This window comes from Brassica napus, chromosome C1 (assembly GCF_020379485.1).
Source record: "Brassica napus cultivar Da-Ae chromosome C1, Da-Ae, whole genome shotgun sequence".
Classification (NCBI taxonomy): domain Eukaryota; kingdom Viridiplantae; phylum Streptophyta; class Magnoliopsida; order Brassicales; family Brassicaceae; genus Brassica; species Brassica napus.
Genome location: NC_063444.1, coordinates 2733989 through 2759659, shown reverse-complemented (window position 1 = coordinate 2759659; position 25671 = coordinate 2733989). Strand labels below are relative to the sequence as shown.

At 36.8% G+C, this 25671-nt stretch overlaps 8 protein-coding genes across 10 annotated transcripts; 1 reads left to right on the top strand and 7 right to left on the bottom strand.

Moving 5' to 3' along the window:
* Nucleotides 1-1837: 1837 nt before the first annotated feature.
* Nucleotides 1838-3670, bottom strand: LOC106368732 (ABC transporter I family member 10). Its single transcript, XM_013808754.3, has 5 exons — nucleotides 3337-3670; nucleotides 3075-3161; nucleotides 2633-2761; nucleotides 2424-2546; nucleotides 1838-2216 (listed from the first exon to the last, which is right to left on the bottom strand). Exons 1-5 carry the CDS (start codon nucleotides 3601-3603, stop codon nucleotides 2001-2003), a joined length of 822 nt encoding a protein of 273 aa, XP_013664208.1. The 5' UTR covers nucleotides 3604-3670; the 3' UTR covers nucleotides 1838-2000.
* A 511-nt stretch (nucleotides 3671-4181) lies between these two features.
* Nucleotides 4182-4790, bottom strand: BNAC01G04740D. Its single transcript, XM_013804649.3, has 2 exons — nucleotides 4537-4790; nucleotides 4182-4457 (listed from the first exon to the last, which is right to left on the bottom strand). The coding sequence occupies exons 1-2, from the start codon at nucleotides 4780-4782 to the stop codon at nucleotides 4317-4319; spliced, it is 387 nt and encodes a 128-aa protein (XP_013660103.2). The 5' UTR covers nucleotides 4783-4790; the 3' UTR covers nucleotides 4182-4316.
* Nucleotides 4791-5179: 389 nt separating this feature from the next.
* LOC106368730 (histone deacetylase 14, chloroplastic) lies at nucleotides 5180-7916 on the bottom strand. Of its 2 annotated transcripts, none has more exons than XM_013808752.3 (9): nucleotides 7736-7916; nucleotides 7274-7476; nucleotides 7130-7204; nucleotides 6880-6994; nucleotides 6694-6765; nucleotides 6560-6616; nucleotides 6214-6465; nucleotides 5953-6134; nucleotides 5180-5596 (listed from the first exon to the last, which is right to left on the bottom strand). In XM_013808752.3, exons 2-9 carry the CDS (start codon nucleotides 7318-7320, stop codon nucleotides 5296-5298), a joined length of 1101 nt encoding a protein of 366 aa, XP_013664206.2. In that variant the 5' UTR covers nucleotides 7321-7476; nucleotides 7736-7916; the 3' UTR covers nucleotides 5180-5295. The 2 variants fall into 2 exon arrangements, with proteins under 2 accessions (XP_013664206.2, XP_013664205.2); XM_013808751.3 differs by having other exon boundaries at nucleotides 6880-6981; nucleotides 7736-7915.
* Nucleotides 7917-8032: 116 nt separating this feature from the next.
* On the bottom strand, nucleotides 8033-10573 carry LOC106368731. Its single transcript, XM_013808753.3, has 10 exons — nucleotides 10097-10573; nucleotides 9893-9990; nucleotides 9758-9803; nucleotides 9526-9608; nucleotides 9371-9435; nucleotides 8946-9007; nucleotides 8795-8854; nucleotides 8654-8686; nucleotides 8315-8380; nucleotides 8033-8233 (listed from the first exon to the last, which is right to left on the bottom strand). The coding sequence occupies exons 1-10, from the start codon at nucleotides 10514-10516 to the stop codon at nucleotides 8186-8188; spliced, it is 981 nt and encodes a 326-aa protein (XP_013664207.1). The 5' UTR covers nucleotides 10517-10573; the 3' UTR covers nucleotides 8033-8185.
* Nucleotides 10574-11854: 1281 nt separating this feature from the next.
* On the bottom strand, nucleotides 11855-15596 carry LOC106368728 (aspartic proteinase Asp1). The gene is made up of 8 exons (XM_013808748.3): nucleotides 13754-15596; nucleotides 13566-13683; nucleotides 13247-13470; nucleotides 12924-13151; nucleotides 12710-12851; nucleotides 12433-12633; nucleotides 12285-12357; nucleotides 11855-12205 (listed from the first exon to the last, which is right to left on the bottom strand). The coding sequence occupies exons 1-8, from the start codon at nucleotides 13933-13935 to the stop codon at nucleotides 12081-12083; spliced, it is 1293 nt and encodes a 430-aa protein (XP_013664202.2). The 5' UTR covers nucleotides 13936-15596; the 3' UTR covers nucleotides 11855-12080.
* On the bottom strand, nucleotides 14035-15876 carry LOC106368729 (protein ROOT PRIMORDIUM DEFECTIVE 1). The gene has a single exon (XM_013808749.3). It carries the CDS (start codon nucleotides 15608-15610, stop codon nucleotides 14372-14374), a length of 1239 nt encoding a protein of 412 aa, XP_013664203.2. The 5' UTR covers nucleotides 15611-15876; the 3' UTR covers nucleotides 14035-14371.
* A 323-nt stretch (nucleotides 15877-16199) lies between these two features.
* LOC106368725 (probable protein phosphatase 2C 62) lies at nucleotides 16200-19786 on the bottom strand. 2 transcript variants are annotated; one of them, XM_013808746.3, is made up of 9 exons: nucleotides 19518-19786; nucleotides 18211-19307; nucleotides 17921-18093; nucleotides 17699-17765; nucleotides 17355-17442; nucleotides 17092-17261; nucleotides 16855-16998; nucleotides 16627-16755; nucleotides 16200-16539 (listed from the first exon to the last, which is right to left on the bottom strand). In XM_013808746.3, exons 1-9 carry the CDS (start codon nucleotides 19735-19737, stop codon nucleotides 16369-16371), a joined length of 2259 nt encoding a protein of 752 aa, XP_013664200.2. In that variant the 5' UTR covers nucleotides 19738-19786; the 3' UTR covers nucleotides 16200-16368. The 2 variants fall into 2 exon arrangements, with proteins under 2 accessions (XP_013664200.2, XP_013664201.2); XM_013808747.3 differs by having other exon boundaries at nucleotides 16200-16536; nucleotides 19518-19785.
* Nucleotides 19787-22805: 3019 nt separating this feature from the next.
* Nucleotides 22806-25659, top strand: LOC106368724 (phospho-2-dehydro-3-deoxyheptonate aldolase 2, chloroplastic). The gene is made up of 5 exons (XM_013808745.3): nucleotides 22806-23336; nucleotides 23972-24249; nucleotides 24346-24622; nucleotides 24879-25124; nucleotides 25197-25659. Exons 1-5 carry the CDS (start codon nucleotides 22878-22880, stop codon nucleotides 25461-25463), a joined length of 1527 nt encoding a protein of 508 aa, XP_013664199.1. The 5' UTR covers nucleotides 22806-22877; the 3' UTR covers nucleotides 25464-25659.
* Nucleotides 25660-25671: the final 12 nt, after the last annotated feature.

The following is a 25671-nucleotide window of genomic DNA, read 5'->3' as shown; positions in this document are numbered from 1 at the left end:
ACATTTCTGTTAGATTGAAGTGCCCGTTATTGTTATTAGGAAGTTGATTGTTTACAGATTTGAAGTAGTTTCTGCATTTTGTTTTTGGAAAAACCAATTTTTAGACAATGAAATTTTTATGAAAATAGATTCTCTACATTTTAGGAAAACTAGTTTTTCAAATAACTGTCATTTTCTAAAGAAAAACCAAAATCTCAATTTTCTTGGTTTCTACATCTCATGATGCTTTTTTTTTTTTTTTTTTTTTTTAATTTAAAAGTTCTGTTACATTTGTGCATTAATATAAGAATAAATAAATAAAATGCTAACTACTATAAGTATGAGCAAATAAGTTTTAGTAATAAGAATTTGTTTAACATATATAATACAAAATAATATATATTAAGAACATTCTTTTAAATTTGCCACTAAAATTAATTTAATTATTTAAATTTACTTTTATGTAAAGTTTGCATGTTTTGTTAATAATCTATTGGTGTTATTTTATTGAAAACTGTGATATATTCTTATAGTAATTTTAAGTTTGTTTAAAAAATAAATTAAATTATAAGTTAACGTTTTAGAAAATAACAGAAAAACTGAAATATATCAGTAATCAAATTTTAGAAAAACAAAAATGCAAAGAAATAAAATTCAGAAATTTATTTTATTGTTTTATTTTTGTTATTAATCTATATTTCAACTTCAAACAAAAATAATTAACTAACATATACTAAAATTAATTAAAACCTGAAAAAATATCATTTGTGTTTTTCTAAAAACTAAAATTACGGTAAAATCAAAAATCTAAAGGTAAAAACCAAAATCGCCATTCGAGTTTTTTCAAAATCTAAAAACTACTGCAAAATCAAAACCAAAAACTAAAAACCAAAATCTAAAAACTAAAAACCAAAAGCCAAAAACCAAATACTAAAATCTAAAAACCATCCAAACAATCATCACCTAGATGTTGTTTCAATACTACTGGAGACTAAATGTAATATGTGTAAACATTTTGACCTAGAGAGAAATATGAGCCAAAGATCTGGATTCTTTTTGTAATTACGAAACAAATATATTTAAGTTACAATATAGTCATCACAAGGTATCTCCACTAGGGTGGGTGTTCGGATATCCATTAGGGTTTGGTTCGGGTCTATTCGGGTTTCGAGCTTTCGGGGTCAAAGATTTCAGTCCCACTCAGATATTTCTAAATTTTGGTTTGGGTTCGGTTCAGATCTTTGCGGGTTCGGTTCAGGTTCGGATAACCCATTTAAATTATTTTTAAAATTTTAAAATTCATTATATATTTTAAAATACTCAAAATTTATAAACAAAATAATATATTACATATAAATTTGAATAACACATGTCAAAATACGTAAACTTAACATATAAATTGGTTTGATTTGAATATTTGGATAGAAAATAAATAAATATTTTAAGTATTTTTGGTATTTTGAGTATGCTTTAACTATTTAAGACATTTACTTTTGATTATTTGTATATATTTTCAAGTATTTTGGATAAGTTAAAAGTATCAAATATATTTTGGATATATTTTAACATACATTAAATCTAAAAATAATTAATATATAGGTTTATAAAATTATTTCGGATACATTCGGGTACCCGAAATATTTCGGTTCGGATCGGGTTCGATTTCGGTTATTTAAATACCAAAATTTTAGACCCATTCGGATATTTAATCAATTTCGGTTCGGGTTCGGTACTACTTTTTCGGATCGGGTTCAGTTTGGTTTTTCAAATCCGGGTTTTTTGCCTAGCCCTAATCTCCACTATTTGTGTAGTCAACGTATTAAGTGTTCACTGATTTTTTTCCTTTCGATCCGGGGACTAATCAACTTTGCTCTGCATAAGAGAATTGCTTATACAGTCTACAGGGGTACATCACAGTCTTTTACAAAAGCTACGTAAATTTCCATTTTTCATTGCCTCTCCGATGTCTCTATACATGCTACAACTTTTTGACTACCACTGATGACAGGATCAGTTAAAAGTTAAAAACCAATTTGATCAATGTAAGACGATTGTTTGGCCTTAATGAAATCTAGTACGGTGGCTGCATCACCATGCCTGACCACCCTCCCATTCTCCATATACACAGCTCCATCCGCATACTCCAGCTCCTCTAACCGATGTGTTACCCATAACGCCGTCACATCTCCTCCTGTCTTTGCATTTATCAACTCTTTCACAGCTTTGATCACACCCAACTGTAACAATAAGCATCGATGAAGGGAAGATTAACATTTTTTCATTTTTGTTGAATTCATTTTATATTCTGTTGAAATATACAAGTTACTCACTTCCAGTTTCTATCATACAACAAGATCAAGGTAGATCAGCAATCATATGCTAAATTCTCACAACACCACTAGCGTTTCATTAACAATTTTATTAGAGTTAAATCAAACGATTACCTGGTCAGACTCATCTAGGAAGGTTGTGAGCTCATCCAACAACAGCACTTTGCAAGCTTCAGCTAAAGCACCAGCAATGGCGACTCTTTGTTTCTGACCACCACTCAGAGTTTGAATCGGTCTCTGGAAACAAAAACCAGACTCTAATTTATTATAAATAATCGAAATAAGGACCGCACATATACATATTCAATTAACGTAAATCCAACCTGCATATAATCACGCATGCCAACAGCATCCAGAGCTGTAACCACCCTGGACTTAACTTCTTCTAGACTCATGTCAGGATACTTGCCAAGACCAAACGCTACATCAGCTTCTACAGTAGGCATCACTACCTGCCATTGAAAAAAAAAAAACATCTCAGACTAAACACACATGAGAAAGCAACTGTTACTAACTAAGATGTCTTAGCAGTGGGAAACAAAAACAGATTGCTTAGGATCATAAGATTAGTTAATCTTCATGCTATTAACAAAAACAAGAACAAAACTAAAGGTTTGGATTAAGGCTGTCTATACGATATAGGCATGAGCTTAACCATAAAAACAACATTAGGGACTCAGAAAGAACAAATCACAATAAAAGTATGATCCTTTTAACATAAAAATACAAATAGATGATCAACATCGTAAGAGCAAGAAACATAACCTGATGATCAGGATTCTGAAACACAAAATTCTTGGGCTTTTCCACAAAGATATTGCCGCTGGTTGGATTCACCACACCTGCTAAAATCTGCAAACGTTCCAAAGCAGAGTTAATGAAGATATATAAGCCACACAACATCGAAAGATTCGACCTTTTCCCTGACCCATGTGACTATAAGAGCTTGACGACTCTAAGATGACTTTAGGATAACGAAAAGCTTTCATTAACAAAACGGAGAGCGAGAACTTGCAATGAGAGAGACCTTGAGAAGGGTAGATTTGCCACAGCCGTTGGGACCAAGAATCATCCATAACTGCCCCGAAGGAATCCGAAAGGAGCAGTCACGGAGAATGGGGACGGAGATCCCCGGTCTTGTAGTGGCGGAGAAACAGAGATTCCGACACTCGACGGCCACATCTTCGGAGACAACTCCGGTTCTGCGATAAACAGAAGGAGAAAGACTCGATATGGAGCGAGGAGGGAAGAGGCGAGGAGGAGGAGAAGGTGAGAATAAACAGTTGGCGTTCATCGTCGTCGCTCGAGAAGATTTGAAGTTGCAGCTTTCCTTCTTCCTCTCAATAATCACAGAAGAAGGTTTATCGAACCGGTAGATTAGTTAATTTTAGAGTATTCGGTTTGGTTCGATACAGTTTAATTTATTTTGGTTCGGTTTAATTTTGACATAAAACTTCTCGCATTCAAAGATTTTGCTTGACTTGTTTCATTACAAAACGTGTTTCACTTGTACTGAAATAACATCATTGTAACTGTTCTCTCCCTTCCAACGGACTAAACACTAGATGATCTTGGTATTTTTCAATTCCAAAACATACCGTAACTGGTAAATTAAAAAAAAAAAAACCGTATGGAATAGAAATGAATGGAATAAGATGATTCCATTTACTCTTTATCAAAATGATGATCTTGGAATATTTTGTTTTGTATTTTGGTTAGATATTTTTGGAATTGATGAAATGAACATTTCATTCTATTAATTAAGTTAAAGGATAAACTTTTTTTTTTATAGAAAGAATTGATCATTTCAAAACATTACATTCTAAAAATGGTCAATCCAATTACAGCCAGTGTTTAATTACTAGAAAAAGATTCTAAAATATACAGTGTATTCATCAACAAAACATCTTCAGATGTAAAGATATATTACAAGAAAGATTTAAGGAGTAGATGAAAACTAATAAAGATATAAAAGCCAAAACAAAGCAAAAACGTTTCTTGGATTAATTAAAAAGGAGCTGAAACAATGTCCCAACCAATAGGATCAAGAAAGATTAATCTCTCGTCTTGATCATCATCATAATCCTTCAAATCTAAACATCTTCTTCCTCTTTTCTCCTCATCCGCCCTTAACCCCTCTTGCGTCTCCTGCATGTTTTCAGTTCCATTAATAAATGTCACAAAGTAGAAGAAACAAAAAAAAATAATGAAGAATTAATTTGATTACCTTTGTGAAAATATCCATAGCTTCCTGAAATGTCTTTGTTCTTATCACAAACAATGCCTCCTCTCGAGCATGTTCTATTTGATCGAGATGCAATGTCATGGGCTCCGTCTCTATCGACGACTTCCTCTCCAACATCTCCATTCTCTTGCCTACTTCCATTTTCATTAGATAAAACTGTAAATAACTGATGGAATCTCTCAATAGTTTTGGTATTATACCAACTTTTGATTCAGAATAATGAATCATTTAAAAGATATCGCATGTGTTATATAGTACTTAAGTAGTAAGTACGATGTGGGGACGTATAAAGAAAAGATAAGAAGCTCTGTCACGCAACATGGCGTGTTAGGGCGGGTTAAGTCGGTGAATTGGACACGTGACATGTCATCAATGGTGGTAGCTTTCCACGTGTAGGTTTGGTGTTGAGATGAAGCAGTCAACACTAGCATGCAATCTCGATTTGCATGAACACCGTTGGATAACGTAAACAACAGAGTTCTACTTCTTCCCACGTTTTATGTTCTATTAATTATTCGTTTAATACCCGTTGGTCGGCGCAGTGAGACATTTTCTTGGCATCTATAGGTAAAGGTGGATGTTTTGATATTATAATTTACAAGCAGTGAGACATTTTCTTGGAATCTATAGGTAAACGTGGAAGTTTTGATAATACTATTTACAAGAACATTAGGTTAATTTGACACATTTATATTACTTATCTAATCACAACATCTGTAGACATTTTGAAGCAAATACTCTTTATAAACAATGAATGCTTTTGGCTCTCTCAATAGCATCATGCACCTTCCTCATCGGTTCATCATACAAGTACGCTGGGTTATCGAACTCTGATGCCAAGCTTTCTTCCCCAAGCAACGCTCGAAACGAGTCTGCTACTGATGCAGAAAGTGACTCAAGATTGTATCCTCCTTCCAGGAAGAACACACAACGCCCTCCACATACTTCTTTTGCTAACTGTTTTATATCTTTCGCCAATGAGTAGTATGTTCCGGTTGTGAACTGCAGATTCGCTAGTGGATCCAGGACATGAGCATCATACCTAACCACAGATAGAGAGACAAATGAGATGGTTTAAACCAATGTTTTAAAAGACCAGAAGCTGAACCTGTTAAACATGGTTCAATAACCTGATTCAATATATTTTTAATAAAATATATATATATATATATATATATTTAAAATTAATATCAGTAAATATAATACATAATCAAAATATAAATAAATACCAAATATAAAACATTATTTCGTTCATATGTTGGTTTATGGATTTTTGATACTAATAATTTTGAGATTCAATCCAGCTATGTCCAGGTCCCGAACCTTGTTAAATCATTGGGTCGGTTCGGTTCGGTTTTAAAAACACTATTTTACAAACGTATAAGTTTCTCTACTCACCCGGCAGAAACAAGAATAAGATCTGGCTTGAAACGTTGAACACAAGGAACAATGATTTCTTCAAAAGCACTTCTCATTGCAATATCACCTGATCCTCCAGGTAAAGGTAAGTTCAGAGTGGTGCCTTCACCTTTTCCTTTGCCTATGTCACTTATCTTCCCTGTTCCAGGATAGCTTCCATCCTGCGATTTTTTTTTACATGACATAACATAACGACTTGTGTTCATTCTCGAACTAAAAATAACAAGCAGGCGTACGTACCTGATGAGTTGACAAAAAGAATATATCAGGATCCTCAGAAAACGCATCGTTTGTGCCATTTCCATGGTGAACATCGAAGTCAATAATGAAGACGCGTTTCAGACCATGTGCACTTTGGGCGTGGCGAGCTGCGATTGCCACATTACCAAAAACGCAGAAACCCATTGGGCCTTTTGGCACAGCGTGGTGTCCTGGAGGTCTTATCAACGCAAAGCCAGTTGGAGGGTCCAAGCTGTTTCTTGATGCTGCGACCTGAAACATACGGTCATATCAAGTTGCTAAGAAATCTACTACCATTTCCAACATTAATGAATCTGAAGCATTACATGGTGAGATGAGACATCACCACTGAATCAACTAAAGCCATTCCAGCGCCGGCTGCGGTAAGTGAATCTTGGAATGTCTGGGACAGAGGGAAGAGATTCAGGGAGCGAAAACGATTCTTGTGGAGATGTAAGACTATGAACACAAAGCACTTACCGTTGAAGTGGCGTATGTTGGTCCAGAGCCTTCAATGAAAATTAGTCCTGAATCTGAAGCTTGATCCATTGCCTGAACTAAGAATGAGTTTGTAAATGGTCAGATAAATTCAAACTCGTATTCTTTGCTATTAGGCGTATATTACTGGTTGCTTATGGAATAAAAAGTTTTGTCAATAGATAGAACCTTCTCCAGGCCTAAGACATAAGCCTTCTCGTGAACATTTGCAATGTCTTCTATTGTCGCATTCTTGAAATTTGCAAGTTCAAGAATCTCCGAGCCACGGAACTGAAATACAATACTACATGAGAAAATTTCAAGCTAAGATAACTTTCCACAAGAATTGTGATTCAGATATATATATATATGTACATACTGATCTGCATCTTCTTGAGATTTGCCTTAAAGATAAATGAATGTCAAGAGACTAAATCACCTTAGGAGTGAGCTCATTCTTCTCAAGAGCTGTGACAATGGCAGGAACTCTTGCGCTGCATTCCGGATGTGAGTCCTGTCAGCAAAATAATAGTTTAAAAAAAAAAAACATAAAGCAAATACAGTAATTTAAAGAGAAAGATACCTTGTTATGACCCAGTGCGGCAGATACACTATAGATGACACGAGCATTGGTTAACTGCTGGATAGAAGGTAACAGGGGATCGTTGTCTGTACTGAACGAGCAACAAATGTAAGCTCCCTTGTTTTGTTTCACAAGATGTTTTCTCCACAAACTCAATCCATTCCGCAAATTAAAACCTCTGATCCCAGAAACTTCACCACTTCCTAAAGAGGCAATTAAAAATGTCACTTCCAGTGGTCAGAACAGGGGGAAGCTCATCCACTGAAACAACTAAACGTCCAGTTTAATATTAAAAACGTAAAAAGAGGAGCAGACAAAACATCAGCACCACATCAAGTCTCGTTTTTTCTTTATACAAAACTGTGGTTACAAACGAATGTCAAAATTAATAAATTCACACAAACCCAGACAGAAACACTAGCTGATAGAGAGGACACCGAAGAGAAGGAACAAGAGAATTACGAGGAACAGATAGAGGCCGGACGGTAAGCGCCATGAACACTGATTGTCTATCTCAGTTAAGCTCTGATGGTGGTTGGTACACAGCCGCAAGAAGATTCGAAAGAAAACAAATGGGTGGATAGGCTTTTTACGGCCACACTTCCCACCGAAGAATAAAAACAAATTATTTAAGTGAAAATGCGTATTAACTGCAAAGTGAAAATTAGTATATGTCAATCTGAGGCAGAGCTAATCAATGGAGTTTTCTGCTTTGGTGTTTGAACCATACGTCTCTGTACATCTACTTTTGCATACAAATGATCGGAACTCAATTAACATTCCATTCCCAAAGATAAAGATTTGCAATAGAAAAAACATTTTTTATAAATGATAAAACAGGAAAACAGCATTGATATGGAACATAAAAAGAAAGAAAGAAAGCTAAGTAAGTATGTCTTTCTATGAAAGCTTTTAAATTTCTTCCCCAAGCAATGATTCCAGAAGAGCCGCCTCTTCCTCCTGCCCAAAACAACCAGTTTACCACATCACTTTCTTTTTCTTAAAACAATTAAAATGTTTGTTAATGTTAAATCTACGTACCACCAATGCATTGAATTCTGTTTCCTCGTCTATGGCGCTGATCACGGCTGGATCGTCTAGGAGCTCCTGTAACCCCATTGGCATACATGTGTTAGATTAGAAGCAATTCTCCCTTCTAAAACCAGAGAACCAAAAGTAACCAAGAACCTAGTCCTGTTTCCTTTTGCTCTCTAATTTTACTAGAAACGTCACACTATGTTTGCTAAGGCCTATCAAATAGTCTAAGTGGATCAATTTTTGAGATCACAGAATGTCAACATCTAGTAGTGCAGCTTTTGCTCAACACCTTTTTAGTAACCCAAAAGACTCTGTAAGTACATAACAGAGAGGTTCACTTACATCATCAGCAATTTGCAGCAGCCCATTCGGATCCTGCATAGATGGAGTTGACATTTTATCACTCTTGTTTCACATTCTTTACATGAAAAATGCTACAGCTTGGTAAAAGTTTTTAAAAGCAACTAAAGTTTACAAACTTACCTTGGCAGCAACAAAGAGAAGTGGATCTGAAGGCGTGTAGACCATATAGTGTGATCCATCCTGATTTCACAATTCATGTTTAGACATCTCAACATCCTAAAAGACACCTCAAATTATCAATAAGAAAAATGCCGAAAGCAATGGTATATACCAGATGAAAACATGTAATCTCAACCCCTTCAGTTGGCAAACCTTCAACATCTTGGCCATCATCTGCAAATAGTTGATGTTTCTACACATTTAATGACATCTGAGCAAAGTAGGACACAATAATAACCAGACAAGCATCTGAGCAGACCAGTAAAAACACCTCTCACTTAGAAGAAAGTAGATAACAAGAACCAAACATGAGATAACCATAGACTTTTTACTAAAGATGCAAGTTCACAGGACCATGCAAGTTCCGAGGTTTTCTACCTATTATCCGTTGTAATCTCGCAACTCTACAATTAACTACATTCAAGCATTAATACCATATATTCATAGTAAATATGAAGCCAAGATTAGTGTGGTCATATAGAGCCGATGCTAGGGAAAATTAATCATGCATAAATATCAGAAGACAGAGGTTGTTGCCTGTGCGAAAATCGAAGACATTATCTTCAGTGTAGCAAAAGCCTCCCCTTGCAGTGTAACAGAATCTGATTTACAAGTGATAAACCCATTAGATGGTATTAGACACAAAGAAACATAGGAAACTAAAGCTTGAAAACAGGGCAGGGTCCTCCTACCCGCTGTGTACAAGATGCATATGGATCTTTGCAAGAGCATAAGCAGCAGCAGGAAGAAGAGATTCAACCTCTTCATCACTAACCTAAAATGTCAGAAACATCCGGACAATCAAAACAAAGGTCCTGAACAAAGCAAAATAAATCTAGAAAATGACTTTTCTACAAAAGGTAAATCTCTTCTGAAGCAAAAGAGAAATGGAAATGAGAGAAAAAATTGATGGAGAAAACTTACAGCTGACCATCCATCTATGTTTGTGCTCTTCAAAATCTGAACTGGCCTGAAGCAATAAGCGAATCAATCACGTAAGAAAGAACAAACTTGTCAACATGATAAGAGAAAGAGAAGAAAAACAAAAGATTGACTCACGTATCAACAGGGCAAAGAAGCATACAGTCCTCTCCTTTACTACTCGTAAACACTCGTCTTATTACACAATCCAAAGGACTATTGTTTGTCGGATCAACCTGTCTCATTCACAACAACAAAAACCACTTAAAATTCTCCTTTCCTTACACAACAACTACCAAAGAGTGAAGCTTTATGGGGAAAAAGGAAAGAAGTGACTCATACCACAGTGGCGATTCGCTTCTTAGAAGCCATAAGAACTCTACCAGTCTCATCAATAACGAACCCAGCAGGTGGCTTAGGTATGGTAGGAGGAGAGTTCGCAAGAGAACCATCATCATCATTATCATAATCTTCCTCAAGAACAGCATCTGCTTCTCTCAATTTCCAATTCTCCTCAAGGTTGACACTTTTCCCCTTCTTCTTCCGTTTCTTGTTGGTCCCACCACTACCCGTTGAAGCTTTCTTCGTCTGCGGATTCAACGCGGAGGTGATGGAGAGACGAAGATGGCGGCGGGTGTTGCTCGGTGACGAGACAGATAACGAAACGGGAAATGAAGAAGACGGGTTTGGGAATTGGTGGATGTTGGAATAGGAAAGAGTCGAGCTTGGTGAAGGCGAAGTTAAGGAGAATGAGAAAGCCATTGAAGCTTAGAGAGAGAGAAGTTGAGCAAAGTGAATTCGCCGGAGATAGTGTTGAAGTTTTGAGCTACTTAACCGGTTTCAAGTAAATCATTAAATTGGTAAACCGAACAAACCACACATGTCTAAACCAATTTGGCATCTATTGTTCATTGGCGTGAGCGTCCCATTTTTATTTGGTTCGATTTCGGTTTTCGGTTTTTTTGCTTTGAGCGATTTAAAAACCATTGTTATTTATGAATTTGATAGCTACTTCAGTTTGGCTATTTCGGTTTTTGGTTTGATTCGGATATCAAATTTAGGAACCAACTAATATCTAAAAAAAATTTCGTCCACTCGGCTTCAGTTTGGTTCTGGTTTTTAGATAATTTCAGATAATATGGTATAACGTATAATTCAGATTTTTCGAATTAAACATTAAGTAACTAGGTGTCTTCCTGCACCATGTGCAGTAAAAATATTTAAAATATTTTTTTAACAGATAAATATGAATTATATTTTAAAATAAAATTTTATTAATATTGTAAATTTTTTTTTTCGTATCAATATTTTAATATAAATTTGATTTAATTAAACATAAAAATTATATTTAAGAATATGCATGTATATATTTGAAATTATAATTTTAGATAGATTTTTCTATCTATTTATTTTAATTAAATATATTAAATAAATTTGTATAAGTTGCATAATTACCAAAAATTAAAATTAAACAATATTTATAAAATTTGTAGATATATAAGAAAATAATGATTTTACGATTAAATTTTTATAATTTTCTAAAAAAATTGTATACATTTTTAAAAATTTTAGTAATAAAATTTTATAATTTAAAAATATATAATTAAATTATATTTCGAAATTTATAATGTCATATTTGAATATATTTATTTTAATGATGATTTATGAGTTATTCCCATATTCTAAAAAAATTTCCAAAAATATAAATTGACATTAAATGTAATATATGAGTTATTACCATATTTTAAAAAGTTTACCAAAAATATAAATTAACATTAAATGCAATTGTCCATGTCATATTAAACTATAAGACATGTCATCAATTTTTATATTTGTTTTGTGAAATTGATTGTAGAAAGGACATATGGCAAAATCACTTCGCAAATATAGTCTAGGGAATTCGGATTATTCGAATAAAAATATTAGTTCAGATATTTTAAATATTTAGGGTAAAAATTTGGTTAATTCAAGTTTTCAGATATTTCGATTTATAAATAATATTATTATGATATTTAGTTATTTAGATACTAAATATAATTAATACTTTGGTTTGGTTTAAGTTTCATAGATATAGGATCTATACAGAATACGAAATTCGACTGCGGATAAATGCGCTCATAGCTAATTGTTCATATTAGCTTTGGTTAACTGTAACACACAAAATGAATTATGAACAACATCCGATTCAGATTCAGATACGGAAAGTTATCTATTACATGCAAATATGTATACAGCTATAACAATAAAGGTTGTCAATCTATTACATCTCTTTATCAATGATACCATTTCTCAATATCCATGCGCTTGAGCAGCAGCATATCATTTCTCAGTATTCATACACTTGAGCAGCAGAAGCCTGTAGTGAAGCAAGTTCATCACAATCAGCTGGGATCCACCCAATGGATTGTTTCTCATTGTCATAGATTATCATCTGATCTTGCATCGATATATCTATCCAAATAAAATAGAGTTAGTATCTCTTTCTATTCCTGAAAAAACAAGATCAGGAGATTGCCAATGAGGACTTTACCGCCAATGAGGTTCATGTTCTGGAGACCTATCTCTGTCCCATTCAAGATTCCTAAACATACATTTCCCTTCCTCTGCAACATTTCATCCAATACTTTTAGCATTGTACTTAAGAACAGTCAGAGACTACAAGAGAAGAGTTTGCTCACAGAGATGATGAGATAAGCTTCTGGGGGTATTTCAAACAGAGTTTTTGACCTCCACCCGGTTTTGAAGCTTAAAGCTAGAGGCTTGAAGTACTTCTTCACTTCTTCTATGCTCATGAACGGTCTACGTCCTTGCCAACACAGAGGCAGCGTGTGATCATCCCTTGATTCTTTCAACGGTTTCCCGCTTAGCTCTCTTTTCAACTACCAACAGAAGAAACAATAATCATTTGAGTGTTTTCTCTCTTTACATTCTAAGGTGTTTTTACAAGTTCCTTACCACGTATGTGACTGCCTGGTACGCCTTGGAGTTAAAATAAGTGTAAGAACTGCCACTATCAAATATCGTCAACAGATTCTTCAACCCAGTTGTTCTTCCCCCGAATAGAAGCTCTCCTCCCATCGCAGGAGAGTAGTGTTTTCTGAGAGAGAAAACAAATACTATTACAGCAAGAAGAGAGCAAATATTTAACAAAGAGAAGAGGTAAAATTACGAGTTTTCACGGGACATAGGTGTCCAAGAGACCCTTGAAGAATCATAAAGATCGTCTCCAAAAAACAGAATCCCACCTCCTAGGCTGCTTAGGCAATGACCGATAACATTCTTGACATGACCTTGGCTATGAAGCTGTGATAAAATGCTTACTTTCCCCCTACCAAGCCCCAACACTCCATCTAGAGGATGATTACTTGAAGCCCCTGGGATTTGATCGTATCCACATCTGTTACAAACAAACAAAAAACTCCAATGAGGGAGAAACTAACTAACTCCTTGAACTAAATAAAAAAACTGTCGGTCCAAAGATTTATAATATACCCGAGAGCTAGACGAGGAGTGAGACGGAGACCTTCTGTATAGTTCAATGAGAAGACGTCTCTAACGAGTACACCGAGAGAAGACCCTCCATCAGCATACTCAACCTCATAGTCACATTGCTCTTGAGCCTCGTATCTATGGTTACCGTTCATATGCATCGCCTTGCATAATGGATCACTGCAAGGGATTAGATCGTTGCTAGGCTGATACAGTGGATGAGGTGCCTGAAACCACCAAAAACAAGATCCGTTCAGTTTCAGTTACGACATAGGATCATTATAAAGAAACAAAAGCAGTGAAGATGAAATTATTACAATACCTCCAAGCAACGAACACAAGGAGCATCACATTGGAGCCAAGTGAGATCACTACCAGTGTCAAGATCAAGATAGTAAGGTCTCGGTGGTTGTCCTATGTTGATAGTAACATTATAATACCTGAATCCAAAACCAAAGGCAATTAGAAAAAAGAACAAAAACGTTTCTGAAATGAGAGACCGTGACTTACCCAAGAGGATAGACGTTTCCATGAACTGGGAACACAACTGAAGAGCCGCCAGCTCCTCTGGTGAATCTACCAGAGAACCCCCCACCTTTCCTCCATCTAAAGTCAACTGCCGACGAAAACCCCAGAGCCAGAGACATCACCATCAACAGAATCATCATCAAACGAACATTCATTTTCACCATTCTTCACGGTTAGTGAAGGTGAAATAAAATAAAAAAAAGATAGAATAAGTTTTGTATTAGCCAATCACGTGATGCTGATGATGAAGATGGAAAACGACAGAGACCAAAGACATTTGAAGATATTTATTACAAGAAAATTTGTCTTTATATTGAATTCCTAAAAGGACTTTTTTGCATAAATAAGCAAAGAAAGAATATTTTTTTCTTGACTTGGGATAAGTAGACAGGTAAGGTAAGAGGAGATTCTTAGCTTAAACCATAGGACTCAAGGAACAAGTATTCCAGGTTGTTTTTATGAATCTGAGTTAAAGAATATTCTGCTGATGAGAAAGATAATAGCCCAAAGTATATCTTGCGGATCAAGTAATCAAATCTTGTTTGGCATCTTTCTTCAATTCAAATCAACACAAGAACAACGAGTGAGCTTGCCACAATCTCATTCACTATCATCTTCATCATCATCATCATCAAATCCGTTCCTGTACCTAACAAGCTCACCATCAACCTTAGCCTTCCTAGGACTCATAAGCACAAGCTCAGCCAACTTCCTCCTAGCCAAATAAACCTCGTTCGGCTCCACAAGCTCCCCTCTCTTATACGCCTCTCTTAAAAACACCGTATGAAGCTTCCCGTAGTTCCCACGAGTCGATATATAGAATATCCCCTGATGCTGGAGAAGAAACTCCTTCAGCCTCTTAGGCAAACACATCACGTTCCTGAAGTGAGCTATCCTCTCGAGAGTTATCTTCTTCTCCACGGTCAAGGACAACAGCTCGTGGATGCACGCGACAGCTCTCTTCTCCAGCCTCTTCTGCGCCTCCAAGGATCTCAAGTCGTAGTTGGAGATGTCCTCGTAGGGAGACCAGTAAGGAAGCCTCTGCCATTTCCAGACAGCGATGCGGAAGTACTTACCAATCTTGAAACCGGGAGGGAAGTTCACGAGGAAGGAGAATCTAACATCCTCTGCGTCTATTCCTTTAGTTCTATACTCTAACTCTCTAACTCTCTCTATAGCGCAACGAGATAAACTCTCTTCTCTATCAACAATCTCTATATACTTATCTCTAGTCTCCTCTCCATCAATAAGTCTAAAGAACTCAGGATGTTTCAGAATCACAGAGTACTCGAAATCCTCAGGGAGACCAAACTCGGTTCTAGCTATCCTAACGTGTTCTAAACGGATCCGACCAGTGTTGGACATCATAACTAGCTTCCTTAATCTAGTGACAGCGTCTGGTATCTGAGAGAGGACAGCTTCTTGCTCATCACGGATCTGATCAAGAGCCTTTCTTGTTAATCTACAGTAGAGGATTCTCTGGACAGGGTGCTCGTAGACTTCGAAGACGTGAGGGAACTTGAGGAGGAAAGCTCCGGGCTCGTGCTGCTTGAATCCGAGGCCTAAGCGGCGAGCTAAGGTGTCGAGGAGAGAGATTGGGATGGTGTGTTGGGGCTGAGAGAGGATGAGGGAGTGGAACTTGACGACTTTGCGGATTTTTTTCTCGACTTCCATGTAGTTGTCGTAGCCGTGGTCGCGGACTCGGTCTTGCTTTGTTGGGATGGTGGTGGATTGGGAGAAGGGTCTGGTGAGGGTTTGGTGGATTAAAGGGAGGAGCTTTGTTGTTGTTAGTTTGGTGTTAGGGTTTAAGGTTGTGGCGTTTCTCAGTAAAGACTTCATCTTTCTGTCTTGTCTGAAAGTGCTGAGAGAGAGAGATGAGAGAGAGAGAGAGAGTTAAGTGTTGGTTTTAGGGCTTCACCATCTGGACCCGGCCCAATGTTTGTTGCGCTTGAGATTGGTCAGTCTATTTTAGCACTGGAACCGGTCGGTTAGATCCGGTTATTCGGTGTAGTTTGGTTTTTGGTTAATTCAGTTCAATGTAAAACTTACCCAAGTCTATCCGAAATTAATAAAAATCGGTATTCGGTTAGTTCGATTTTTGGAATCTTAATGAAATTTTTGATTTTGATTAAATTTTAGTTTAATTTTGTTAAAAGTTTTTTGATAAATTTTGCGTGGTTCGGAGGACAGTAAGCCGCCGGCGCCCAACCGTATCGAAGAATTCTACTGCAGTTAATTGCGTTTAAAATTTAGTTAGTTCGGTTTGAATCTTGGGTGTATTTTTTTTTTAAAGAAGAAAACCAAAGTTACCGATTGCGTAACCAAAAAAAAAACAATTTTCTTTAGAAAACCTACCAAATCGAACCAAACTAACCGAATTTCGGTTTTAGCGGGTCCGGTTCGGTTCAAAATCCCGGCCCAGTTAGCATGAAACAACCAGCTATGTTCACTGGATCATGTTCTGTTCCACCTCTTAGTTGTAATCAGTTTTTACATGATTGTACATCGTTTTCAATTAAAGAATAGAGAAACCAACAAGATGGTGTGTATTATAATATCTCTCTTTATTTACAGTGGGAGAGGAAGATGCATATACTTTAGATAGAGACAGTTTTTACAAGTGAAACGATGACAGTAACTGCATCAAGTTTACCACCTCTGTATCCATCATGTCCTTCTTCTTTAGCTGCGTCTGCAAATGGCGTTCTCTCCGTCTCTGATCTTCCCACCTCTTGTGCCTTTGCAGCCACCAACTCTGCTATTCTCTGCTACAACAAAATATATATATATATATATTAATCAACACAATTCAACAACCATTGATGTAATAATGGGTTAGTTGAGACATTGAGCACCTGAGGTTCCAAACCCTGTTCCAGTAACCTGCAAACTATTGAAACAATCTCTTTCTCATACAAATTGTCAAAGAGCCCATCAGTTGCTGTAATGACAACATCACCAACTTCCAGATTCACATGGTAAACCTGTAGTTTGTGTGAAACAAGACCGCATATATTCTTGGTTTGGAGTAAACTATTCAAGAGTGTATGTCTGTTACTTGGAAAGCAATAAGCAACTCGTACCTCTGCAAGTTTAAGGACATCATCGCCTCGTGTGATGTGCAAGGGAAAACAAAAATGATGAAATATTGGAGACGACTTCTGCAATACTGTTCTGTTCCTGACAACCATGAATCCTGAGTCTCCAATATTGGCAATTTGGAGTTCCTACAAAGTAAGTTTACATGATCACATACTCAATCTAGTCTTGACACACTGTTATAATTACCCAGAAAGAGTGCCAATGTAACCAAGTCTCACATTATTGCTAAGATGAGCAATCAAGGCTGTGGATGATCCAGAGGACTTAGTCTCATTAACACTTCTATGAAGAACATGAACTGGATCATCACATATCTCTGCAGTTTCAGCAGAGATAATCTTCTGACAGTTGCTCATAAGTTCTTGAGCATACTCCCCCTCACTGATTCCTGAAAGATGAACCAAGCACACATACAGTCGATAAGAAACAGCTACAAGTGAGTATTTTGGAAACCAATAAGTGAAGAAAACTTTAAACGTACCTTCAAAAGACCATTGAGAGACTCCGTCTGCAATACCTAGCCAGTTGTTGTCAGAGATAAAATAAGCATCTTCCCGACCTGTCAATGCCTGGACATCATTACTTTTACATTACTAACCATATTATGTAAGAATTTAAAAACTAGAGCTATTGTTTCTTTATTATGATGTGCTAACAATAATATTAATATGCCATAGGGTCAAGTCATATTCACAAGTTATCCAAAACTGTAAGATTTTTGAAAGGAGATTGTGATGAATTAGTGAGATGCAGAAGGTGATAGTAAAGTTACTACTTGTGCATGTTGAAAACAAGTGAACTGCAAACAGAAGGAATCACAGGTACCTTATTGGGGTTTTGGAATGAAGCAAAACCAGATTCCAAATAAAATGCTTTGGACACAGTCTCTTCCCTGTGTTAGATGTCAAAGATCCAAGCACATCAAAAACATATGATTCTTACCACCCAGGAATGAATATGTAGATTAAATATTGATCAATGCAAGACAAATAGTATAGTACATTAAGCATTCATAAACACAAGAGTAAAAATATATCACTTACTAACCTGTCTAAAGCCACTTCAATGAGTTGACGACTAGCTGTTTCAGGTGCAGGAAGTTGGAGATCTTCGTCATTTGTGTCATTGACAGTTTTAGATATGCTACCATTATCATTTTTACTGTCAATCACAGCTACTTCATCTTCTATGGTTGAAGACACATTTTCTCCTTCATTTGCCTTAATAAGAATGAAAAATTGAAAACTAATTAGAGTGGTCGTTGCAAAAACGCTCTCTGACGTCTTTTTCCTTCTATAACTGTTAAAACTGCTTAATGATTTAGAATTAGAACTCACCACTTCAGACGTATCAATTACAGGCGTTTCAGCAGTCTCCTCAACGCTGTGTTTTGTTGCTTCGGAAGTTGAAACTAGTTCATCAGGAGACACAGCAGCCAGTTCATCAGGAGTCACAGCAACTGTAGCTGTTGGTTCAACGACAAGCTTTTCCTCAGGAGGCACAACGACTAGTTCATCAGGAGACGCATCAAGTTCAACTGTAGCTGTAGGTTCAACGACAAGATTTTCCTCAGGAGACACAACGACTAGTTCATCAGGAGACGCATCAAGTTCAACTGTAGCTGTAGGTTCAACGACAAGATTTTCATCAGGAGACACAACAACTAGTTCATCAGGAGACACATCAAGTTCAACTGTAGCTGTTGGTTCAACGACAAGATTTTCCTCAGCTTCGAAAGTCTTCATCAGGTCTTCCATCTCTTCCAAATTCTCATCAAGTTCAACGGTAGAAACCTTAATAACTTCCTTGAGATCATTCAACTGTGAGTCATGTTGTGTAGTAGATGATCCTGGTCCTGCTTGCTCCTCCACTCGACTCTCAGTGATTTGATTGTAACCATTTGTCTCACAGTCTCTTATTTCATTCACTGAGACTTTCCCCATAACTTCAGAAGAAAGTGGCTCTACATCCTCACTGGTTTTTTCTTCAGTAGAGCTAGTAGGAATAGCTTCTGCTACACTAACTATAGAGTTAGCAACTTTAGCTTCAACTTCATCTTCACTCCCTAAAACATCCACTGGAATCGGCGTTTCTTTCTTTTTCTTAACAGGAGAACGAACCCTTTTACGATCCTTAATTTTGATCACACTGCTGAGTCTGGCAGGAGCAGCAGCTCCTTCCTCTTTCTCAGAAACTATTTCAGTACTAGACTTCACCGGTTTTTTCTTCACAACAGATTTTTCCTTGGGAGACTCCAGTTCAGAAACAGGACCTAGATCGGCCAATGCATGTCCATCTTTCACTCCTTCTTCTCCTATCTTAGCACTTTGCTTCTTCTCTAACTCTAAGCATCTCGCTTTTTCTTCACTCTCAAGATACCTTTCAACTTCACTTGCATCTCCGAATCTGAAGACATGGCTTCCATCCTTTAGCTCTACAGATCCAAACAAGTATAATTATAAATACATTATAAAATTTCAAAAATCATCCTCAGATGTTTTGAAACCATATGTTTGATAATCTAGCAGTTGAGGCTTCAGACACTTCAAAAGAACCAAAGTTTATAAACAAAACAGTCTCAAAGACACTAGACTGAGTCCTGAGAGAAGGAAAGAACAAAGGAAGAAGAGGAAAGACAGCTTACGAGTGCTAGACACGAGATCAAGCTTCTCCGGAGCAGTAGAAGAAGAAGAAGACTGTGAAGGTGAAGTAGAATTAGACAATTGTAGTTGAGAAGACAATCTGAACTCAGGAACAGAGAATCTAATCCCACTGCGAGACAAACCCCATCTACGGTTAAGAGAAGAAGAGAAGATGAGAAACGGAGGAGGTTGAAGAGAAAGGACCATCAAAGGATCTGCCATTAACACTATAACATTAAAGTTTTGTAACAGTCACATGATGCTTTAGAGAGAGTCGAAGAAGATAATAACCCAGTGGTGACCCTCTGTCTCACACAGATGTGTTCGCTACACGCACGACACGTGGCTAATACTTTTCTTACATACTAATAATAATTAAGGGGAATTAGGCGACATGTACATAGCAAAAAAAAGAATTAACTATATAACCATTACAACTTATATGTTACGATATTTTGTATAATTTTATGAAATATTCCAACAATATCCTTTATCTGCACGTGAAAGGTTGAAAGTCGTTTTTTAATCTGGCAGTTGAAAAGTGTGTTTACTTACGAACCTCTCGCATGCGAAACAGAAAATCTAGGTGAATAGAACGATTGTGCGTGAGAAGGAAAAATGGTTGACTCGGCGAATAATGATTGTTCAGAGCGACATCAATTGGCTCTTCAAAGTTAGAGTTACAAAGGATCTTTCAAATTTAGGGTTACAAAGGATCTTCCATTTTCAAAGCGGCGTGAGCGATTGCAGAGCACAAGTCAAGCAATCTAAGGTAATTCCAAGATGATTTTATAGCATAAGGGACACATCATAAGTTTCAAAGTTACGAAACTCTATTTTTTGGACTATTAAATTTCAGTAAATCCAGTATGATTGACTAGAATTATGGGGCCAAGCAACAATTTCATTGACAGTGAGGTAAATATGTGAATCAATATCTTTAAGAATATGAAGAATAATGCGACGATTGGATTGGGGAAGATGAACAGTATCTCGCTTCATATGTTCCATACTATATTTAAATTATAGTATAGTATGATACACTTCTCTTTCTTTTCTTTTACAAACTGTATCTCTTTCTCTGCCTCCTAATTTTTTTTGTTCACTACTTGATCAGTTACATTGTTTTGTCCTCCAAAACCGTCGCCACTCATCATCTCATCTTCTTCTCTTCTATTTTATTTTATAATCACAGATGCTTAGCATGGGCAGTTGGCTAGTTACGAACCAACCAGGCGGACGGAAAATAATCAACAATTACTTCAATTTAGGATGGATAGAGATCATAAAATTAGCTCTTTCAGATGCTCAACATGGACAGTTGGCTGAGTCGCAACTAAAGACAAATTATGCTAATGGGATCCCATATTTTTTCAGTCATATTTGTACACCAGCTGTGTCCCGTCAGTTGGTTATTTGTATCAACATTTTATGTACTATCTTCTTGTTCACTATTTATATATTCTTCATGTCCACTACATTATGTCATAATCATGTTTAGTATAGCCATGTAATAGATGAAACTCAATCTCGTAATTAGTTAACTCTCTTGTGCGACTATACTATATAGTATGTAGTATAGTATGACAGTTTTCATTTTGGATAGTCATTATCACGCACACGCGCGAATAGGGAGATTTCAGTTTTTTCGTCTGTTTGCACACACACACGCGTTTGTGGGGTTCTTTTCAGCAATTTTGGACCAAACCAATCTTTTCTGTGGGTCCACACTGTAGCATGGCTATATTCTTCACTTTGTTGGCCCTTATGAATATCCCGCAAATTCTCTCAATAATGAAAGATGTCGTAAGACTTCGTTATCTTATTCATCATTGATACACTTACATATAAAGGAGAGTTAGTTACAGGTAATTGCAGTGTTTTGAAACCCGACCCGGACCCGCGGTTGAATCGGTAAACCCGGCAACCCAGAAAAAGTCTGGTTTGGGTTTTGTGAAAAACCCAATATTTAGAAACCCACAAAAACCCAGTAGAACCCGGAACCCGATACCGGTTGAACCACTGGTTGAACCAATAAATAATTTTTACTTCTTTTTTAATTTTTAATTATGTTTTTAGATTATGTTTTATATTCTAAATTTCTAATTAAAAAGTTATATACTGACAAAAAAGTTAGGTTTTTTTTCTTTTCAGTTTTATTTTTTTGATTTTTAGATTTTAATGAAGATTTCACTATGTCACTTGAAGAAAATAAAGTGAACGATGGTAGAGAGAACCAAAACTAGTTGATGTGATTTGGTGTTTATTTATTTCCGTTATTGATAATTTATTATAATGATTTTTTACTTTTGATTTATTTTGTATTTGAAATTTAATTTATTATTCACATTAAACATTTAAATATTTTTAAATTTTATGTCTTGATTTTTTTAGATGTCATAACTCTTACCTTGTTAGACAAAATTATAAATAGTCTAAACTATTTTTTGATACTTTGTATATCAAATGAAAATAAAAAATAGAAATTAAAGTTAAGTATTTTCTGAATGTTATTAAACATAAAAATATACATATCCAAACTATTATTTTATGTTTATAAAAACATTTAGAAAATATTAAACTTTAGTTTCTATATTTTTATTTACATAGCTGATATATTATTATATAATAAAATTAATTCATTTATTAACTCGCGGTTCGTCCGCGGTCGACCCAGTTACCCAGCGACCCGGTAAGTCGTCCGGTTCAGTGTCCGGGTCGGGTTTAAAAACATTGGTTAATTGAGATCTTCCTAGATTACATGGTATTTACAAAATATCATAAGAATATCTGAGTATATTCTTTTATCCTCCCTCAGTTGAAGTGTCGAAGCGTTTGACGGTTAAACTGTTACGGAAGGAGACAAACAACGATGAAGTAAGTCCCTTAGTGAAGATATCAGCGTATTGGAATGCCGAGGGGACGTGAAGTACTTTCACCTCACCTATTGTCACTTTCTCTCTGGCGAAATGAATGTCCAATTCGACGTGTTTGGTGCGTTGATGCTTGACAGGATTGGACGACAAGTAGAGTTGTCGCAGAAAATCAGAGTGGCTCGCGAGAGTGGATGATAAAGCTCGTAAAGTAGATTTCGGAGCCAGCATGTTTCAGCTACTGCATTAGCCACGCCTCGATACTCTGCTTCTGCGCTGGAGCGTTAGACTTCGTTATCTTATTCATTGTTGATACAGTTACATATAAAGAAGAGTTAGTTACATGTAATTAAGATCTTCCTAGATTATAGGGTATTTACAAAATATATATCTGAGTATATTCTTTCATATAAAACAGATGTGTTTACTTTTCTATCGTCATTAAAAATCTCACCTTTTTTTCTTTCTCTCTATCCTCTCAAAGCAGAGATGATGACGACTCTCAACGTTTCTTCTCCTCTCCCAACCAAATCGTTCCTCCCTCACCGTCCCCCTCCTCGCCGTCAGATCTCCTTCGGCCCCGTCTTCGCCGTCCACTCAACCGACCCCAAGAAATCTCCAGAATCATTCTCCCGTCCGGCTAAATGGAGCTTAGACAGCTGGAAATCGATGAAAGCCTTGCAATTGCCGGAGTATCCGGATCAGAAGGATCTCGACTCTGTTCTGGAGACGCTTTCCTCTTACCCTCCCATCGTCTTCGCTGGAGAGGCGAGGAAACTCGAGGAGAAGCTTGGTCAAGCCGCCATGGGTCAGGCCTTCATGCTCCAGGGAGGTGATTGCGCTGAGAGTTTCAAGGAGTTTAATGCTGATAACATTAGGGATACCTTTAGGGTTCTTCTTCAGATGGGTGTTGTTCTCATGTTCGGTGGTCAGATGCCTATTATAAAGGTTTGATTTTTCACTCAACTCTGTTTTGTTTTTGAGTCTTGTGTGTGTGGTCAGATGCTAGTTATAAAGGTTTGATTTTTCACTCAACTCTGTTCTGTTCTTGAGTCTTGTGTGTGTGTGTGACTGTGTGGTCAGATTCTAGTTATAAAGGGGTTTGATTTTTCACTCAAATCTGTTTTGATTTTAAGTCTTGTGTGTGTGGTCAGATGCCAGTTCTAAAGGTTGGATCTTTTACTCAACTCTGTTTTGTCTCAAGTCTTGTGTGTGTGTGTGTGATCAATGAGTTATAAAAGTTCCATTTTTTCACTCAACTCTGTTTTGTTTTTAGTCTTGCGTGTGTGCGGTCAGGTGCCAGTTATAAAGGTTCGATTTTTCACTCTACTCTGTTTTGTTTTTAAGTCTTGTGTATGTGTAGTCAGATGCTAGTTATAAAGGTTCTATTTTTCACTCAACTCTGTTTTGCTTTTAAGTCTTGTGTGTGTGTTTGATTTGGTTGCGGAAAGTTTATGTTTTGTTTGTTGGGTTTTGTGTTTTCAGTTGGATTTGGTCGGAAAGTTTGTTGGGGTTTTGTGTTTACAGTTGGTTTTGGTTGTGGAAAGTTTATGTTTTGTTTGTTGGGTTTTGTGTGTTTTCAGGTAGGGAGAATGGCGGGTCAGTTTGCTAAGCCGAGATCAGACCCGTTCGAGGAGAAAAATGGTGTGAAGCTGCCTAGTTACAGAGGAGATAACATAAACGGTGATGCTTTCGATGAGAAATCTAGGATTCCTGATCCTCATAGGATGATCAGAGCATATACACAATCTGTGGGTACCTTGAATCTCCTGAGAGCATTTGCTACTGGTGGTTATGCAGCAATGGAGAGAGTTAGCCAATGGAATCTTGATTTCAGCCAACACAGTGAACAGGGCGACAGGTTTGCTCAAGCTCTTATAAACTTGTGTTGAATCATTTGGAGACGAGCTTTTGCTGAAGTCAGGAACTGTTTTTTGTTGTTGTTGTGATGAAATAGGTACCGTGAGTTGGCTAATAGAGTTGATGAGGCGTTAGGCTTCATGGGAGCAGCTGGACTCACCAATGCACACCCGATCATGACCACTACTGAGTTTTGGACGTCTCACGAGTGCTTGCTACTGCCTTATGAGCAAGCACTCACGAGAGAAGACTCAACGTCTGGACTTTACTATGACTGCTCTGCTCACATGGTTTGGGTTGGGGAACGAACTCGCCAACTCGACGGTGCTCATGTTGAGTTCTTGAGGGGAATCTCTAACCCCCTTGGAATCAAGGTACTTAATTAATATAATCCCAGCGTTCCATTAAGATGGATGTTTAAGAAAAAAGTTTTGTTTCACAAAGATAGATTTTTTTAATCTTTTCTATAAAAAGATTGTAAACTTCAAGAGAATTAATTGAATTACTATTGGCTAAAAGTTATTAAAAATTAATAATTACGGAAAATATGTATTTATTATAGTGATTTAATGTGTTTTCTTAATATATGTTTAGTTTCCTCATCTTGATTGTGTTTTTTTGTTGACTCAGGTGAGTGATAAGATGGTCCCAAGTGAACTGGTGAAGCTGATAGAGATACTAAACCCACAGAACAAGCCTGGAAGGATCACAGTTATAGTGAGAATGGGAGCTGAGAATATGAGGGTGAAGCTTCCTCATTTGATCAGAGCAGTGCGTGGAGCTGGTCAGATCGTGACTTGGGTTAGTGATCCAATGCACGGCAACACCATCATGGCTCCAAGTGGGCTTAAAACTCGTTCTTTCGATGCAATCAGGGTAAATAAATCTTTTACATACATTAACATTCAGCTCGTATGTTCTTTGCACTTATTGATTTTATTATATCAGGCCGAGTTGAGAGCGTTCTTCGACGTGCATGATCAAGAAGGAAGCTTCCCTGGTGGAGTCCACCTAGAGATGACGGGTCAAAACGTGACGGAATGCGTTGGAGGGTCGCGCACCATCACTTACAACGATCTAAGCTCGCGTTACCACACTCACTGTGACCCGAGGCTCAACGCTTCTCAGTCTCTGGAGCTTGCCTTCATCATCGCTGAGCGTCTGCGTAAGAGAAGGCTCGGTTCAGGGAGCCTTCTGTCCTCTATTGGATTCTAGAGGACACAAGAGGACAATGCCTTTATCCTTATTATGATATGTTGATGTGTATAGAGAGGCTATGTTAAGTTTGGCTTTCGGACTAGTAAAGTAAAACACTTGTTTTTTTTTTTTTTTTTTTGGTTATGCTTTTGTGTTTGGTTATGCTTTGATAAACCGGTTGGTAAATCAGTTAAAGTTTCAGAGTTAAATTCTTCTTTGTCGACTT

Bases quoted from the DNA above. Each gene is read 5' to 3' on its own strand.
- LOC106368732 (XM_013808754.3), bottom strand. From the start codon at position 3,603: ATGAACGCCAACTGTTTATTCTCACCTTCTCCTCCTCCTCGCCTCTTC. The intron at 3,162-3,336 runs GTCTCTCTCATT...GAACGTTTGCAG, and splicing joins GCAAATCTACCCTTCTCAAG to ATTTTAGCAGGTGTGGTGAA. The intron at 2,547-2,632 runs GTTGGATTTACG...TTTTGTTTCCAG, and splicing joins GCATGCGTGATTATATGCAG to AGACCGATTCAAACTCTGAG.
- BNAC01G04740D (XM_013804649.3), bottom strand. From the start codon at position 4,782: ATGATTCATTATTCTGAATCAAAAGTTGGTATAATACCAAAACTATTG. The intron at 4,458-4,536 runs GTAATCAAATTA...GAAAACATGCAG, and splicing joins CTATGGATATTTTCACAAAG to GAGACGCAAGAGGGGTTAAG.
- LOC106368730 (XM_013808751.3), bottom strand. From the start codon at position 7,769: ATGGCGCTTACCGTCCGGCCTCTATCTGTTCCTC. The intron at 6,982-7,129 runs GTGATTTAGTCT...ATTGTATTTCAG, and splicing joins AGAATGAGCTCACTCCTAAG to TTCCGTGGCTCGGAGATTCT. The intron at 6,766-6,879 runs GTTCTATCTATT...TTCTTAGTTCAG, and splicing joins ATGTCTTAGGCCTGGAGAAG to GCAATGGATCAAGCTTCAGA.
- LOC106368731 (XM_013808753.3), bottom strand. From the start codon at position 10,516: ATGGCTTTCTCATTCTCCTTAACTTCGCCTTCACCAAGCTCGACTCTT. The intron at 9,804-9,892 runs GTGAGTCAATCT...TTATTGCTTCAG, and splicing joins CTTCTTTGCCCTGTTGATAC to GCCAGTTCAGATTTTGAAGA. The intron at 8,855-8,945 runs GTATATACCATT...TTGTGAAATCAG, and splicing joins AGATTACATGTTTTCATCTG to GATGGATCACACTATATGGT.
- LOC106368728 (XM_013808748.3), bottom strand. From the start codon at position 13,935: ATGGTGAAAATGAATGTTCGTTTGATGATGATTCTGTTGATGGTGATG. The intron at 13,684-13,753 runs GTAAGTCACGGT...TTTTGGATTCAG, and splicing joins GGAAACGTCTATCCTCTTGG to GTATTATAATGTTACTATCA. The intron at 13,471-13,565 runs GTATTGTAATAA...TGGTGGTTTCAG, and splicing joins CTTGTGTTCGTTGCTTGGAG to GCACCTCATCCACTGTATCA.
- LOC106368729 (XM_013808749.3), bottom strand. From the start codon at position 15,610: ATGAAGTCTTTACTGAGAAACGCCACAACCTTAAACCCTAACACCAAA.
- LOC106368725 (XM_013808746.3), bottom strand. From the start codon at position 19,737: ATGGCAGATCCTTTGATGGTCCTTTCTCTTCAACCTCCTCCGTTTCTC. The intron at 17,766-17,920 runs GTTAGTAAGTGA...CATCTAACACAG, and splicing joins ATTGAAGTGGCTTTAGACAG to GGAAGAGACTGTGTCCAAAG. The intron at 17,443-17,698 runs GTACCTGTGATT...AATGATGTCCAG, and splicing joins CATTCCAAAACCCCAATAAG to GCATTGACAGGTCGGGAAGA.
- LOC106368724 (XM_013808745.3), top strand. From the start codon at position 22,878: ATGATGACGACTCTCAACGTTTCTTCTCCTCTCCCAACCAAATCGTTC. The intron at 24,623-24,878 runs GTACTTAATTAA...TTGTTGACTCAG, and splicing joins CTAACCCCCTTGGAATCAAG to GTGAGTGATAAGATGGTCCC. The intron at 25,125-25,196 runs GTAAATAAATCT...TTATTATATCAG, and splicing joins GTTCTTTCGATGCAATCAGG to GCCGAGTTGAGAGCGTTCTT.